The sequence below is a fragment of the Mirounga leonina genome, unplaced genomic scaffold, assembly GCF_011800145.1.
Source record: "Mirounga leonina isolate KUSES-001 unplaced genomic scaffold, KU_Mleo_1.0 Mir_204, whole genome shotgun sequence".
Lineage (NCBI taxonomy): Eukaryota > Metazoa > Chordata > Mammalia > Carnivora > Phocidae > Mirounga > Mirounga leonina.
This window is the reverse complement of record NW_023270513.1, coordinates 2,275,082-2,289,832: the sequence shown is the minus strand read 5'-3', so window position 1 is coordinate 2,289,832 and position 14,751 is coordinate 2,275,082. Positions and strand designations below refer to the sequence as shown.

Below are 14,751 nucleotides of genomic sequence, written 5' to 3'. Positions count from 1 at the left end.
GGGGAAGGAGGGCCTGGGGACCAGACCCTGCGCGCAGCAGCTCAGAGAGGCGAAAACTTGTGGAAATCTTGTGGAAATCGGATTATACCCTCAGGGTCTAGAGTCAAGGACACAGGTCCCCAACCGGCACGGAAAACAGGTGGCATTCAGACGTCACGGTGACGACTGACGCGGCCTTCTTCTTGCGGCAGGTGACCACAAGGTGGAGCTACAACGCAACTCTGCGCAGCGTGCCTCGGCCACCCAGAGTGTCCCCCGCGGGGGCTGCTCTCCTGCTTCCCCTCTTGCAGCCCTTCGTCGTCCCAGGTGGTCCTCCCGCCTCCAGCCCAAGATTCTCGCCCGTGATGACCCCTCAGTGTCATGTCACATTAGACCGGGATGGAAGGTGCATCCCCCACCAAGCCCCCCCCGCGCTGAAAAGATCAGACCACGACCAAACGGGAGTTAAATTTATTGAGTAACAGATTAACAACATAGGAGGAGCCAACCTGTCTTGAAGAAAAGGCTGTGAACAGCAAAAAGCCACCTATAGGCGCAGAATTAAATGGCTACATGGGCTCTTCAGCCCCCAGCATCTAGGCAGGAAAGCAGTTAAATTGCAGGGGTCAGGAGAGACAGTGAATGGAGTGGGATTGGTGTTTCCATCATCTTAGTTCTCCAGGAAAGGCCGTTCTGTCATCTCCTCCAGTCATTGGTCCAAGCTAGTCGATCCCTGACACACCCTGTGCCTTCTACACAAGAACACGTGTACGCAGATCTGAAACATTATTGTGGCAACCTCCTTCCCACTTTCTCTGTTCTAGTTTCATTTCGGGAGAAACTTCCCGTGACTCACGGTCTTCCCAACGACCTCAGGTCAAAACCCCAAGGGGGAGCCAGACTCCATGGAAGCTTGCCGCATGCCCTCATAGTTCAAAACCTTCCGTTGGCAAAGTTTACCCCACCCCATCCCCACTCAGCCACTCTCCCTTCCTTGTGGTTAGTCAATCCAGACAGGCCTCAGACTCTGGTTGGTGGGGGTCCAGGGTTGGGCATTCACTCCATTATGAAATTGTTGATCCTGGTCAGCAGCACTGCTGTTTCTAAGCCTAGAGCAGGGGGTGGGGAGAGGGGAGGACATATAGGGAGTGACCAAAGGGCAGACTAGAGGAAGAGAGAAATGAGGTGAGGGAGGACGTTCTTACCAGTTTTCTCTCTCTCCTTCTTACATCTCCTAAAGGGAGAAAAGCTTCCCATTATGAGTTCAGCCGGCCTTGGCCATGACCCTTTGATCCCTGGTGCCCCCAAACTGCCTTTCCCCAAGCCAATTTGGCGTGGAAGGAAGGGTCTCAGAATCTCAAAGGCACCAAACAGACCCAACCCCACGCTCCGGGCAGCATACGTGGGTCTGAATCAGCCACGTCACCGGGACCCTGGGGGAGAATGCAGACCCGGAAAGCTGAGGTGTGAAGTGCTCACCCTTGGAGGAGGAAGGTCCACAGAAGCAACAGGGTAGAGACACAGTTGGTGATGATCCACATCATAAGGTAGGTTTGAGGGGGCTACGGGAAGAGGAAAAGGCACCTGTCGGTGACCAGAGCACCAAAGGTAGTATATGGGGTGGCGGGGGTGGGGAGTGGAATATGTAAGGAAGAGAGGGCCAGGGATAAGGAGGAGCAGGGACGGGGGAGGAAGGGGTGGGCTGACAGTCCCAGAGCCCTTACGATGATCCAGACAGGGTAACGCATCTGCTGCAGCAACTGGCAGTCATTGGTGGTGACCGAATCCACCCCTGCGCACCAGAGCAGGGAAAAGAGCCAAGGCTTGTTCACCACAAATAGGTTCACCGAGACATTATCCTGGTGTAGTGCCCTGTGGAGGTGGGAAACAGGAATATCCAGGATCACGGGGCACGAGGCACAGGAGGCAGCCCCCGTCCACGCTTGACTCTACAGTGTTGCTGCCGAGGAACTATCAGTTCGATCTTTACATACAGCCCCTGACCATCAGTGATTTTCTTTGCATGGCTGAACTTTGCCTCCTGGTGGATCCCACCTCCGGATCCTAGCTTTGCCATCTGGGGCCGCACAACTGTGTCTCTCTTCTTTGTCCCATGACAGCCCTTCGGAGGTCTGGGGAGCAGGTGAGCACGTCTCCGAGTCACCTCCTCTGCAGGCCCGACAGCCCCAGCTCCCTTAACCAAGGCCCGGGGACCTGGCTTCTCCTTCCCTTCGCCATCCAAACCTTGCCCAAGCTGATCTTGCTTCAGTTTCTCAGTGTTCCTTTCGAAGTGTGGGGGCTTGCATCTGAACATGATATCCCAGGTGGGCTTGGCCCAGCTTTGAGTACAGCAAAAACTCCTCTTGGCTTCTGGGCATGATGCCTGCATGCAGGCAGCCCGGGGTCGGGTTCGTTTTGGCAATGTCACAAGCCACTGATGACTCATTATGCACACTATTCAGTCAAAGCCCTGGTCTCTCTCGCACATGTTCCTGCTGAATGCCAGTATCTCCTCTCTCGGCTTTGTGCAATTGAGCTTCCTTTGGACTGCAAATAGAGGTCTTTACATCTATCCTTGTGTTTCTTCTCGGTACATTTGGTCCATCGTCTTAGCGCGCGTAGGCCTTTCGGGGCCTTGATTTCATCACCAGTGTATTCATTACCAATTCATGTCTTTTGGAAACATGATCAGCAGTTGAGGTTGACTAGGACAAGACTAAAGGGAGGGCCAAAGCCAATGTCGTGTCGTGACAGCTCGGGGAAAGGTCCTTAAAATACTTGCGATGACTGGGCTATCATTCAGGCCACGTTTTTTTTTTCCCTGCCTGACCGCAGGGACCTTATAAGAGACCTTGGCAATGGCATGCTTTGCCGTCCATCCTGTTTACTGGCTGGGTCAGCTTCCGGGGCCCAGCTCACATCCGGGACTCTCTTGCCTCTCTCCCCTGGACCCCTCCTCTCTTGCTCTTACTTATCTCTGTGGTGAAGAAGGAAAGCTAAATCTGTTCTTGTGGCCTACAAGGTCCTACCCAGTTTGGCTCCTGCCCACCTCCCCAGCCTCACATTCCCCTTGATTCGGCTGCTGTCCCTGCTCCTCTTGCAGCTCTTCTCAGCATTCACTAGCTCCTTGTGACCGCGACCGGTCAGGTCTCAGCCCAGATAGCACCTCCTCTTTAATGACTTTTCCTAATGTGGCCCCTCTCGAGCCCTCACTCCCAAGCCTAATTGCTCTACTTCATCTCCCCGTTTTCTTATCTTCATATCACTTATCACTACCCAATACGCATGTAATTCGTTCGGTTTGTTATCTGTCTCTTTGTATGTGTGCCCAAAGCCTGCAACAAAGAGTGCCTGACACAGAGCGAGTGTTAAATATATTGATAAATATTTGTTGTATGCGTGAATAAATGAATGGCTTTTGCCCTCCCTGAGGTGGCGCTACCCTGCCATGAAGCTTCCTGGGATCCCCTTGGCTCCTTTCCCCGGACACTCACTTGATATCCAACAGTGGCAGATCTTGGTAGGGGAGGTTGAGAAACTGGGGTCTCTCAGTTCTGTTGCTTCCCTGCTGTCCATATATCTGGCGCATCCTGGGTGCCCGTTGTTGGACATTGGCCCGATCTTCATCTGGTAGCCAAAGGACCTGTGGTTCGGAGAAGATAGCTGTGAATCTGGGGAGAGCTTGGGGATTCCAGGGGCAGGGGCAGGGGCAGGGGCAGAGAGGTCCGACCACAGAAGGGGGTATATGAGTTGGGGTAGGACCCTGGGGCAGGGGGCCACCTCAAAATGATCACCATGGCCTCGGGAAGGCAGGGGCTGGGGAGAGGGGCAAGAGGGAGCACTTGGGGTCCTGGCAATATCACCATGGCTTGGGGCACCCTCGCGCTCAGCACGGTCTCCAAGGTCTGGTTCACAAATGTGTCATGGTATGTGTGATTTCGTGGGGGGGCGGCGCAAGTCAAACATGATGGAAAGGTTAAGGACTGCGGCTTCCTTTAGCAGCTCTTCCAGCGTTGGTACTGACTGGTTCTCAGCCTCCTTCCGATCAGGGCCTGATAGCCGCTTGGCCCCCCAGAAGGGTTGCCTCTATAAGAACAGGAAGGTTATTTCAAGATCAGAAGGAGCCGTTAGGCCATTGCCCCATCCTTCCCGTTTTCACTCATTTCCCCTACTTGGCGCCCAGCTTCTGTGCACCTCTGAGCCACGGTCTTTCTTTCTTCCAACTGTGGCCCTTTCCAGACCGTCTAACACCTTACTCTGTGACCCCCCAACCTCCTCCCCTCCCAGTTTCCTAACTTCCTCTCTCCTGCTACATTTTCTCTTTGGCCTTGCAGAGACCTCTGGGGTCTTGGCCCCTTGGTTTCCTCCCGGTCCATCAGCCCCTTTCTGCCACACCTACGTCCCCTACCCTTGGTCCGTCCACGGCTTGAATTACTTTTCCATAGCATTCTCAACTCTATTCCTGCCCTGCCTGCCCCCCCCCCACCCCCCAATCTGGAACTCTGATTCAACTCTATAATTGTCTGCCTCCTCCAGCCTTAAAACTGGGGAGCAGAGCACATCGTGTGGACTGTCGCTATAGTCCTTTTTCACCTTCAGTGCCACTTCATCATCCTTTTTTTTTTTTTTTAAAGTAAGCTCTACGCCCGACATGGGGCTTGAACTCATGATCTTGAGAGTCGCATGCTCTGATGATGGAGCTAGCCAGGCGCCCCACTTAACCATCCTTTTCCTTGTTCTTGTTTTGCTCCTTCTTCCATTCCTGGTGGCTCTTCCAAACCTCTGCCACTCTCCTCTCCTCCCCTTGTAATCAACAAACGCCCTTACCTCCTAATCACCAACATGGACAACGCAAGCAATCTAATACCTATTAAGTATTGACTTATGTGCCAGGTGGTGTTAGAAGTGTATTAATTTGGGGCGCCTGGGTGGCTCAGTCGTTAAGCGTCTGCCTTCGGCTCAGGTCATGATCCCAGGGTCCTTGGGTCGAGCCCCGCATCGGGCTCCCTGCTTGGCGGGAAGCCTGTTTCTCTCTCTCCCACTCCCCCTGCTTGTGTTCCCTCTCTCGCTGTGTCTCTCTGTCAAATAAATAAATAAAATCTTTAAAAAAAAAAAGAAGTGTATTAATTTATTTAATTGTCCCAATAATCCTACAGGATAGGTCCTGTTTTGATGCCTATTTTACAGATGAGGAAAATGAAGCCCAGAGAGACTAAGGAATGTTGCTCAGGCTCACACAGCTAGTAGGTGGTGAAGCCAGGAGTCAAACCCAGACACCCCTGGTCTTAATCCCTCTGATATGTCATCATACATAGAGTTCAGTGAAAAACCAATCAAGGGCCGCCTGGGTGGCTCAGTCAGTTAAGTGTCTGCCTTCATTCAGCTCAGGTCATGATCCCAGGGTCCTGGGATCAAGTCCCATATCGGGCCCCCTGATCAGTGGGGAGCCTGCTTCTCCCTCTGCCGCTCTCCCTGCTTGTGCTCTCTCTCTCTCTGACAAATAAATCAATCAAATCTTTAAAAAAAAAAAAAAGAAAAACCAATCAAAGTGCAAAGGAATATATGAAGTGATCCTATTTGTGCAAAATGAAAAGTACGTGTGTGTACATACGTGTGTGTACATGTATGTATGTATATATATGGACATATGGAATACATACCCAACTGTTAGCAACGAATATCTCAGAGGAGTTGGATTATGGGAGACTTTTCAAACGTTTAGGTTATTTCTCTAATGTTTAATTTTTTATGAGGAACGTGTATTCCTTTTATAATCAGGAAAAGAGGAACTGAGAAAATAAAGTACCCTTAATGAATATTTTTTGTCACCTACAGGACTGAAGCCTGAACTGGGGCCGGCATTCAGAGCCCTTCGAGACCAAGCCCCTGCTCCCCTTGCCAGTCTCACCTCTTACTACTCCCATGAATTTTATCTCCCACTTGCACTGAGCCACTTTTTGTCTCCTGGAAACACTTCTTCATACCTCTGCGCTTTGCATATGCTCTTCCCTCTGACTAGAGTTGTCAGTCCCTGCTTTGCCCACTTAAAAACCATTGTCATTTCATGTGCTGCTCAGGCCTTCTCTCTTGTGAAACCGCTCCTGATCCTCTCCCACGCCCACCGTGCCAAACAGTGGCTTTGCCAAACAGCGGCTTTGCCAAACAGCAGCTTTGCTCTCTCTCCTCTCTGTTTACTTTCCTACCTACTTATTTATTTATTTATTTGAAGATTTTATTTATTCATTTGAGAGAGAGAGGGGGAGAGCATGAGCAGAGGGGAGGGGCAGAGGGAGAGTGAGAAGCAGACTCCCCGCTGAGCAGGGAGCCCTGACACAGGGCTCCATCCCAGGACACCCCCCCACACCCCGGGATCATGATCTGAGCCCAAGGCGGGCGCTTAACCATCTGAGCCACCCAGGTGGCCTCTCTCTTCTCTATTTCGTAAAGCTCTTGTGATCGCTCTAGTTTTCCTATGCTTACAGCCTATTGGCTCAGCTCTGTCCTGTCCTTGGAGGGAGTGACTTGCGGGCAGAGACTGGATACCTATTGCTCAGCACAGGGCTCAGAAAATACTTATCGATGAATGAACTCTCCGCTCCCCCCCCCAAGTGCCCCTACAGGTGGTTGCCTCTTCTGTGAGGCTGTCTTCACCTCTAGGAACCAGGTCCCGGCATTGAGCTTCTTCAGTTCAGCGCAGGAGAAGTCGCTGCTGTGGGAGGAGGTTCGGGCTGGGAACACAGAGGCCACATCCGTGGTGCGGCTCAGGTGCTCATCATGCATGAGGAAGGGGATCCCGTCAGAGCTGAGGGCACAAGGCGGGGGTCAGAGGGCTCAGCTCTGGGACTGCTCATCACTTCCTGAGCTCCCCTGCTGCCTCCCTCTGCCCCCCCCCAGCTTCTTTCACCTGACCATCACGTCGGTCTCAAACACAGCAGCTCCACATTCAGCGGTCTTCCGCAGGGACATCAGGGTGTTCTCGGGGGCCAGCTGGGCAAGGGAATTGACAGGGAGGTAGCAGAGAAGGGTGGGAGCCTGGGAACCCACAGGCCCGATCGCTGCAGCCTGGAGGAGCAGACCCATCCCACCCAACACTCACCATGGGGGCCCCTCGGTGTCCCACCAGACCAGGCTTGGGGGGTAAGTCTCTGGGCTCCATGATACAGGGTGAGGAGATGCATAGTGGGGCCAGGTAGACGGCCAGGGAAACTCCAAAAAATAGGAACAGGAGCAGAGTCTTGGGACCTGTGGGGCACGGGGGAGAGGCTATGGAGAAAGGGCAGTGGGTGAGCTCTGGCGGGGGGAGCGGGCAGAGAGCCGAGTACAGGTGCAGTAAAACAGAAGTGCCGATGGCCAGTGGGGGTACGTCGGGGAGTGGAGGTGGCACCTCTTCGACGGACACGGTAGAAGGTAGCAGCCACAGGCCAGGCCAGGAGGGTGACACCAGCAACTGCTCCGATATGCAGGAATGGGGCTGTGGCCTGGGGACAAGAAGCGGTGAGGAGGGTTCTTCGCCCTCACGCCCCTCCCCTCCGCCTCCTAGGACCTGAGTCCGGAGCTACTTTTAGCTCTGGGGACCAGGGGGTTGGACGCAGGCCAAGGTTCCCACCTAGTTCCCCGGAGATCAGTCACTCACCTGCAGTGACAGACGTAAGCTACGCCATTCCTGCTGCCATTGGACGTCCAGTCCCACAAGGCCAGCGGCCACAAGAAGCATAATGAGCAGCAGCAGCATCTGGGGGAACCAGGGACGGACGGGGCCTTCTTGGTCAACCCGGGTTCTGCCCCGCCCCCGCCCCTGCCCCCGCCCCACTCTCTGAAAACAGGACCATTTCTTTCCCCCTGACTCATCCCCATTCCTTCTCTCACTCAACACGTATTTACTAGGCTTCACGTCCTGAGCTTGAGTCCGCGCGTAGGATACTAGGGTGCTCGGCCAAGACCTGGCCCAGGGCCCCCCTCTGCCCGCTCACTCCCATCCCCACTGTACCTTGTGGACACTGTGCAGATGCAGAGGCTGACCACAGAGCCGCAGGAGCAGGGCCAGGAGCTGGAGGCAGAGGGCGGTGGCAGGAATGAGGCACCCAGTGGGGTCGCTGAGATGCGCTTCCCAGGCTGATGCCTCCCTCCTGCCCTCCCCTCAGTGGCCAGGGGGCGATGCTGAACAGGAAGGGAGGAATTAACGGGGTGGGGGGGTGGTTAGGCGGGCTGCTCCCCGACCCACCAATAGCAGGGATGCATATGTGACAAGTAGAGAGATGACCAGCAGAAATGCCAGGGACCAGTCCATCCAGTGTCCCCAGTGGTGGAACAGGAATCTGTGGGAAGGGAGAGGAAAATGTCTGAGTGGGGGCAGGGGTGTGAATAGTGGCCTGAGGGGAGTTGGCGTGGGTGGGTCCAGAAGGATGACCAGAAGGGAGTGAGGGGAAGCACTTCATGGGGCCAGGGGTCCCAAGGACTGGGGGCCGGGGGGGTGGGGGGGGACTCCGTGGAGGAATTTTCTAAGGAGGTTGGGTACCAGGACAGCTGGGCAGGGCTGGGGATGACTGAGCCCCCAGGGGTCCCAAGGTGGGGCAGAGATTAACATGGATGCTGAGGAAGGAGGGGGTCCATGACACACTCATTGAAGTTGTGCAGGTCATTGAGAAGGATGAGCCCGATGTACAGCCAGCCCAGGGAGAGGAGAAAGGTGAGGAAGAGCAGGCCAAACCAGATACAGTCGCACTGCAAAGGGGCAGGAGAGAAGCTCACAGCCGATCCCCACTTCCAGCTCAGAGTCCCCAACGGATGGCAGCTCAGTGGGGCTTCCTGCCAGGCGTTGGGCTGCTCTGCTCTGCCCGGCAGACAGGGACAGATTTTCTTCCTGGGGAGAGAAAGCCCCTTCCCCCCAGCTGCCTCTGAGCACACTTGGCCTCCTTATCCCCTCCAGGCGGCCTCTGCCTTGGACTTCCAGTACCCCCCCATCCCCACTCCACCTTGCTGGTTTGCATCCTCTCTTTGGGGCATTTCCTCCAGTGGCAGCTATACAGGCAGTGGAGGCAGCGGGCCCAGACGGAGCAGCAGCCGGGGGACTCGGCCATGGTGAGGGCCTGGGAGAAGGGACACTCAGCCATCAGGCACCCTGGCAGAAGACGGACCCCAGCCTCCCTCCCAGGGCATCTCAGGAGCTTCGGGGGAGGAGCAGAGGCCTGGGCCGCTGCTCAGCAACGGGAGGGAGGTCATGGGGCTGCCCGAAGTGCCAGATTGGACGAGGACGTGAGCCGGGGCGGGGGATAATCTCTGGGGTCTTTCTTTCCCTTGAACCCGGATACCTGGAAAGTCAGTGGGACACCCAGGAGATCCAGCCTCTTTGCAGGCAGGATGCATACCCACCCTCCCCAACTCCTCCCCATTTAACAGCATCCATCCAGCTCTGGGGATATCGCGCTCGCCCAAGGGTGGGGACCCGGGAGAAAGTGCCCAGGGTGGGGCAAGTTCAGTTCGGCAAGTTGAGGCAGATCTGGCCAAGCTTCAGGCAGCCTCATGGTGGGGAGCCTTCCACCCCAGGAACCGAGAGTAACCTGAAGCAGAGGTTCTAGTTCTGACCTGGGGCTAAGGAAGGCCCGGCTAGTTGGTCAGTTGCTATGGATACAGAGATTGCACACACCACAAAGCCCTGACTAAAAGATTCTCAGTCTCCATCTCCCAAGGGGCAGGGGGCACTGTCAGTAAGAGGAAGACTGGAGGGAAAGAGGCTCCTGGGTCACCTCCCAGCCTTCCAAAGGGGCCCTTTTCCTGCCCGCACACACCTGGAAAATCCAAGCCCTTTCGCCCCAGTCGTGTCCCTTCCTGCCCAGTCACCCCCCGCCACCCCAACCAGGAACCCAGTCTCCACCTTCTCCCTTTTAGGGGCCCCACCCTCTGAGCTCGCTTGGGTGAAAGTACAACAAATATCGGTCAAAGGTGTGTGTGTGTGTGTGTGTGTGTGTATGCGTGTGTGTGGCGGGAGGTGTGGTTGCGTTGGGGCCGGGGAGTGTTAGACCTTGGGCTTTCGGGTCACACTGAGACCCAGCAGGCTTACGGATGCCCGAACTAGGCTGGGTGTTCGTCCTTCTACCTGAGAGGGTGTGTGATTTGTGTCAGCCTTCGTATGCGAGCGCGCGCTAGTGGCTGTCGGCGCTAATGGGTTTCTAGAGGACTTGGCGTGTGTAGAGGAGCCCCTGGATACACCCAAAGTGTGTGTGGTCTGAGGGACACGAGCCCTTGTCATCTGGGCTCCCTAAGGCTGTGGAGTCTTGGAGGGGGACACAGTGGCCGGACCCCTGAAAGGAGGGAGGGTGTGGCTGCCCCTGAAACTGCCCTCCTTACCCCACCGGGGCCTTGGGAAAGGAGGATTAGGGTAGGGAGTGGAGGGGTGAGGGGGCTGTAGCTGGGGGAAGGAAAACTCTCCCCTATCTGAGACCCCTCCCAGGAAAAAAAAAAAAAAGAAACATCCTAAAGGGAGGCCCCTGCTTCTTCCCATCCCGGACTGGCTCCTAGTAGCGGGCCCTGGGCTCCATCCACACTTCCTGCCTCCCTGCAGGTCCTGCCCCTGTATCCCAGACACGGTCTTCCAGAGTCCCACCTCCCTCCAGGAGCTGTCTGTAGGCTGGGGTCAGGATCCAAGCCGTCTGAAAACCCCAATCAGGGGAGCTGAGCAGGGGTGCTCCTCCATCCCCGGGCCCGGTTGGAGCCGGTCTCCACACCCCTCCCCATTCCCGCCTGTCACCCCCAGCCTTCCCCAGCCTTCACACCTTGTCTCAGCGGCAGCTCTGCTCAGCTCTGCGCTCTGCTCTGCACTGCACTGCTTCCCAGCTCCTCTCCGAGTTTGTCTGCCTCCTCCCTCTTCTAGTCCTTGGCTCAGCCCCACCGGTCAAACAGGTGGCACTGTTGCCACCTACAGGAGGCTGTGTAGCTTATGTCCGAAGGGCTTAAGCCTGCTCTATGGCCAGTGCCCAGCCCTGGGGGTGGGGGTGGGGGGTGGGGGGGTGGGAAGGGGGAGGGAGAGCAGATCTGCTTCTTTACTCGCTGCCGGTCAGGGGGCTTGGCGTGAGGAATTCCTTCTCCTTTGTGCGGCCCTCCCCATCCCTCTTGTCCCTCCTCCTGTTCCCCTCTCAGTCACTGCCGGGGCTTTGTCCCGGGCTCAGGGAGGCGAGGGCCGAGGGCACTGGCGGGCGGGAAGCTGGGGGGAGGTGACCACACAACTCTGCAACTTGGCAGTGAGAAGAAGGGGCCCAGCCAACCCCCTGGGAAGAAGGGGTGTGTGTGTGTGTGTGAGAGAGAGAGAGGAGAGAGAGAGAGAGAGAGAGAGAGAGAGCGCCTAGCATTTCCCTGAAGCTCCCTGAGAGGATGGCCTTGATTCATCAGCCTCCTTTTCCTCCTGGGAGCCTACTTCCACTTCTATAAAGTGCATCGAAAACTCTATACAGGGTTGCAAGCTACTTCCTGAACTCTGGGCAGCAGGTCGCCCTGTTTCTGGACCCGGGGTCCCCATGGGCTTTGTGAATCTCGGGTGACACTAGCAGCCTTCCCCTTCCCCCCATCACCCCAGACAGGAGATGATCATTCAGGATGTAGCGAGATGTGTGTCATTCCTGCGGTCTTGTCCCCAAGGTATCTAGAGTCTCTTTCCAGGAATCATCTGAAGAGTGGAGTGTTAGGGTCACAAGCTTTTGGAAGACGAACACGTGCAAAAGATGCTGTTACTATACATACCATCCACAGGAGAAGGCTGGCTATCATGCTATAGTCAGCTTAGTGCTAAAGCATAGGGCTCTCTCTGGGTGGGATGAGGGTTTGCGGGGGGGTGCTGCTGGCTTGACTGACCTCCCCTCTCTACCCTTTGGCTGATGCAATGGCTCAAAGCCTGGGAGGCTTCCACAGCGTTGGTGGGAAAAAACATCTTCTTTGGGAATAAACTCGCTTACCCCTCCCCCAACACGTACTGGATTTGGAACAGTGAGAAGGAAGACTGGCTCTCTTCTGCCAAGAGCTGGCCCCCCTCCCTCTGCCTTCCCATTGTATCCAGGGGCTCTAGTTGGCGACGGCAAGAGGCTCCCTTGCTCCCTTGTCATTAAAATGCAAAGAGAAGCAGGGCTGCTTGCTGGCGGGAGGCCAGGGAGGGCTGCCCGGCCACCTAGTCCTCCTGCAGGCTTCATTTTAGACAGGTTGTCCATCAGTTTCCTTCTCTTGGGGTCTGGTGGATTCTAGAGGAGTCCTGGATTTTGTGGACCCGGTGCTGGGGGGTTGCTCTGGGAGCTTTCAGTCGGGTGGGGGGAGGGGACTGGGATTCAGAATGCAGGGAGAGTTAGCCCAGGGCTCCCAAGCTCCTCAAATGGCTGCGAGGCCAGTCAGCAGTCTGTTTGGCAGGCCGGGGCTGGCCTCATTTTTTAGCTTTAAGCAGAGCTGGGGAACCCTGATGCATAGTAAGGAGTAAACAACACCCCCCCCTCCCCTTTCAAAGGAGACAGCAGGCAGCCAGGACTGTGCTGTCCTGGGACTGGGCAGCAGTGTGGTCCCACCGGGGCTAAGCCAAGAAATCGGGCTGCAGGGCATTTAGAACAGCTACCAATGCCACCCCGGAGTCACACAAGAAGCTTCGGTGTAAGCCAGCCCTGGGTTGGGTGCTTGCACTGATTCTCCTCGAGAGCCTTCCCAGGGGCTGAGGAACACAGGCATATTTCTGCTTCTGGCACAGAGGGCCTTTCCAAACAGTAGCTAGACTAAGATTTATTTATTTACTTAATATTAACATTTTAAAAGATTTCATTTACCTCAGCAACATGGAAGACAATTGAGGGCACTGTTTAAAACACTTAAGATCCAGAGATGCTCAGGGCAGGAAATATCCCAATATCACCTCCATTCCTGATGGGGAATGAAGGATTGGTGCCAGGCCTCCAACCTTGGCCAGGCTCTGCCATTAAGCTGAGACAACCTAGAGGTAAGACAGCCCTCAGCCTCATCCCCATCGGGGAGGTGGGGGGCAGGCAGCCTTACCTGCTCACAACTAAGAAAGAGCTAGATTGTACTGAGGTTTGGCTCCTGATGAGTCATCAAGAAGGTCAGTTGGTTCTTTCTTCAGCAGGTGGCTTAGCACCTTTCTGGAGAAGACAGAGTAGTAGTCTGGGGCTAGGGGGCTGGAGAGTAAGGGCCAACATCCAACAAAGATTTCCTCCCTTGTGGTAACATGCTGTCCCCCCTTTGTTTTTTTCCAACAGCAAGAACCCTGAAATCTAGAGGAGTCATTAAAGAAACTCCTTCTGGCTGCAACCTGAAAGCATCTCCGAAGCCAGACAGGGGCAGAGATGATAAGTCCAACTTCAGTGGGCTTCTTCTTCAATAGGGGAGCAGCCGGAGAAGAAGCTGGTATTGCTGGCCAGAGCTCGTTTCTTTTTCTTCCCTGGAGCTTTATTTTCTTGGGATTCTGTTGCTCCGTGTTTCAATTCTGTGAGGCCAAGGGAGGAGGCAGCTGGGTTTGTCTTCTTTAACAGCACCTGCTCCACATCACACATCTCTTTCAGGATCTAGGAAGGGCAGAGACAGGTATGAAGAGATCTTGGGTCGGGGCAGAGGTTCTGCCCAGCCTTGCCGCTACAACTGCTCAGCACGTTGTAGTATGAGGTATCCCCCAAGATTGGTCTCTTGGAAAAAAAAAAAAAAGACTCTGGCCTATGCCTGATTCCCACCTCCCAGCAAGCTAATTATACCTCTACCCCCTTTCCTCCCACCGCACTCTGTCACAGCTAATGCAGAGATGAATGCTAAGACAGTCGGAAATGCCGGTCTTTAGCCCACCTACCTTGCTGTTGGGAGTGGCACAGACAGGGTTAAAGAAGCTCAATCCTGGGGTAACCTCTGTGGGATCCTCCAGTTTGAAAGAGCCTTCGGAATCCTGGGTCCGCTCAACAGTGCCCAGGCCATCCTGAGAATCAGACAGGCATATTAGAAGTTCAGCTACGGAGGTTACAAAAATCAGTCTGCTCCCCTTTCACCAGTGAGGTACCAGCTCTGAGGCCCTCATCGGTCAGTCGAAGTAAGTCTCAGGGAGACCCTGCTTGCGGTTTCTTGCCGTTGCAATGCTTGAAGGCAGCCTCCGAAGGCAAAGGACCGGGTAGGGGAGCGGCTGAGGGGACATCACAAAGCAGCGTTTAAAACAAGGCCAAGCCGTGGTCATTTCTTTGATTCGTCTTTCGTCCTCTGTAATCTGCACTATCCTTTTTAGCATGTCTACAGGGTGTTGTCTGTATCAGTCTTCCTTTCAGAGAAGGGAACTCAAGGCCAAGAGTGAAAAGTTACTTAGGTAACAGGGCGACTCTGTGGTAGAGCTTGGATTAGAATTATAGCCTGTTGTCATGGCAACAGAAGTGGACTGAGAGTCAGGAAGCCCGAGGTCTAATCTTAGCTGTCATGCCCAGCTGGGTAATATTCGGTGAGTCACTTAAGCCTATCTCTGGGTCTCACTTTCCTTCCCCATATAATGGGAGCATGGGCCTAAATAAGTGGTTTGACAACTGACATCCTCAGAGGAAGCCCAGTATAGAAAAAACAAGTAGAGAGCAAGTTGCTCTGATCGACACCGGGTTGAACCGAGCCAGGCCATGGCTGTCTGTTCAAGAAGCACGTCCACGAAGCCACCGAAGGACTCCGGAACCTAAACTGGAAGAACCACGGGGACAGAGAATCCTTAAGGTCCCTGCTACTTCTACGATTCTCAGCCTGACCCCCAACTTGCCACATTAGTCCTCTAATGACTAC

At 54.9% G+C, this 14,751-nt stretch overlaps 2 protein-coding genes across 2 annotated transcripts in view; both read right to left on the bottom strand.

The window, feature by feature from the left end:
- Positions 1-438: 438 nt before the first annotated feature.
- Positions 439-10,914, bottom strand: GDPD2 (glycerophosphodiester phosphodiesterase domain containing 2). Its single transcript, XM_035028699.1, is given in 17 exon segments — positions 439-1,088; positions 1,185-1,213; positions 1,459-1,541; positions 1,704-1,851; positions 3,474-3,622; positions 3,843-3,926; positions 3,928-4,065; positions 6,631-6,781; positions 6,884-6,966; positions 7,076-7,221; positions 7,364-7,457; positions 7,613-7,711; positions 7,967-8,026; positions 8,201-8,294; positions 8,597-8,700; positions 8,952-9,065; positions 10,749-10,914. Coding segments are annotated over 16 exon segments (1,620 nt in total). The 5' UTR covers positions 9,057-9,065; positions 10,749-10,914; the 3' UTR covers positions 439-1,035.
- Positions 10,915-12,762: 1,848 nt separating this feature from the next.
- Positions 12,763-14,751, bottom strand: part of KIF4A (kinesin family member 4A) — a 116,604-nt gene continuing 114,615 nt past the window's right edge. The window contains exons 30-31 of the mRNA XM_035028698.1: positions 13,796-13,918; positions 12,763-13,520 (exon numbers count right to left, since the gene is read on the bottom strand). Coding sequence (XP_034884589.1) covers positions 13,317-13,520; positions 13,796-13,918 — 327 coding nt within the window. The 3' untranslated portion in view covers positions 12,763-13,316. The remainder of the gene's footprint in view (positions 13,521-13,795; positions 13,919-14,751) is intronic.